The sequence below is a fragment of the Microtus ochrogaster genome, unplaced genomic scaffold (genome assembly GCF_000317375.1).
Source record: "Microtus ochrogaster isolate Prairie Vole_2 unplaced genomic scaffold, MicOch1.0 UNK48, whole genome shotgun sequence".
Lineage (NCBI taxonomy): Eukaryota > Metazoa > Chordata > Mammalia > Rodentia > Cricetidae > Microtus > Microtus ochrogaster.
This window is the reverse complement of record NW_004949146.1, coordinates 2,655,937-2,657,118: the sequence shown is the minus strand read 5'-3', so window position 1 is coordinate 2,657,118 and position 1,182 is coordinate 2,655,937. Positions and strand designations below refer to the sequence as shown.

At 37.4% G+C, this 1,182-nt stretch overlaps 1 protein-coding gene across 1 annotated transcript in view; it reads right to left on the bottom strand.

Annotated features, from left to right (window-relative positions):
* Map3k3 (mitogen-activated protein kinase kinase kinase 3) overlaps nucleotides 1–1,182 on the bottom strand; it is a 96,461-nt gene that overhangs the window by 49,734 nt on the left and 45,545 nt on the right. Inside the window, exon 5 of the mRNA XM_005369427.2 lies at nucleotides 672–785. Within this exon, the coding sequence (XP_005369484.1) occupies nucleotides 672–785 (114 nt within the window). The remainder of the gene's footprint in view (nucleotides 1–671; nucleotides 786–1,182) is intronic.

The following is a 1,182-nucleotide window of genomic DNA, read 5'->3' as shown; positions in this document are numbered from 1 at the left end:
AGAGCTAGTTCCAGGACAGGCTCCAAAGCCACAGAGAAACCCTGTCTCGAAAAACCAAAAAAAAAAAAAAAAGAACATGCATCTTCAATGATGGCAAACAGGTCAAGATTGTAAGCATGCTCACAAAATATACACCCCAAGGGACCATTCGGTAGAGGAAATTGTGTAAGAGATAATTCCCAGACATTTGGTAAAACACTTTAAGCTGGCAAACTGCAAGAAGCCCTCCAGTCAATGGCTATTTTTTCCAGCGAAAAGAAGTAAAAGTATTTCTCATTTATGTCTCAAAGGCAAGGCAAGGCTACTGAGTTGTGGGAGTCTCAAATCCTTGACAACTAGTCCTCGTAGCTAAACCCTATACTATACAAATATCTCTTATTTAGATCAAAATCTAATCAAAGGACTGTGCGTGTATTTTTTTTCTCTTTTATCATGAAATGTTTTTTTGACCCCTCCCCCATGCTATTAGTAAAATAATCTTTGTTGTAACTGACCCTAACAATCTGGCTCCCAGGGAAATCAAATGTAGAAGACTTCCTGGTCATTTACAGGGCTGGACTGAATGTCATACTCTTATTTTGGCAGTGGCTAAGAAACACAAAATCCTGTCAAGTAAACAAGGCAAGACTGAAGGAATATAAGCTTTGTCTTCTGTGACAGGGGTTACTTACATGGTTTCTGTCTTGGGATAACAGTAGTATTCTAAGGCTTTTCATGCTTGAGCTTCTATCCAAAATGTCAATTGCTTTATCAAGATCATCTTGGTTTTTCAACAGGATGGAGAGCTACAACAAATAGACACAGAAAAAGGAAATCAAACAAAATACAAATCTATTTTAATGCTTTAGTTTGTGAAAACAAAATAATAAAAATATGTTTGGAGAAAACACTTTCTTATGAGATCCAGCTGAAATTATAAGGTTTGTTTTCTCGCAGTATGCAGCAATTCTTAAGTAGATTTACAAAGCTGTGCATCCATCAGCTCTTTTCAATCTTAAAATAGTGCTCTCACTTACCCATTTATAGTCCATTCCCCTTCCAACTACCAGTGCCAGGCAGCCACCAGCATATTTTCTATCTCGACAGATTTGTATTTTTGAACTTTTAATATATATGGAATCATACAGCTCATATTCAATTCTCTCTCTCTCCTCTCCTTTCTCCCTCTCCTCCTCCTCCTCC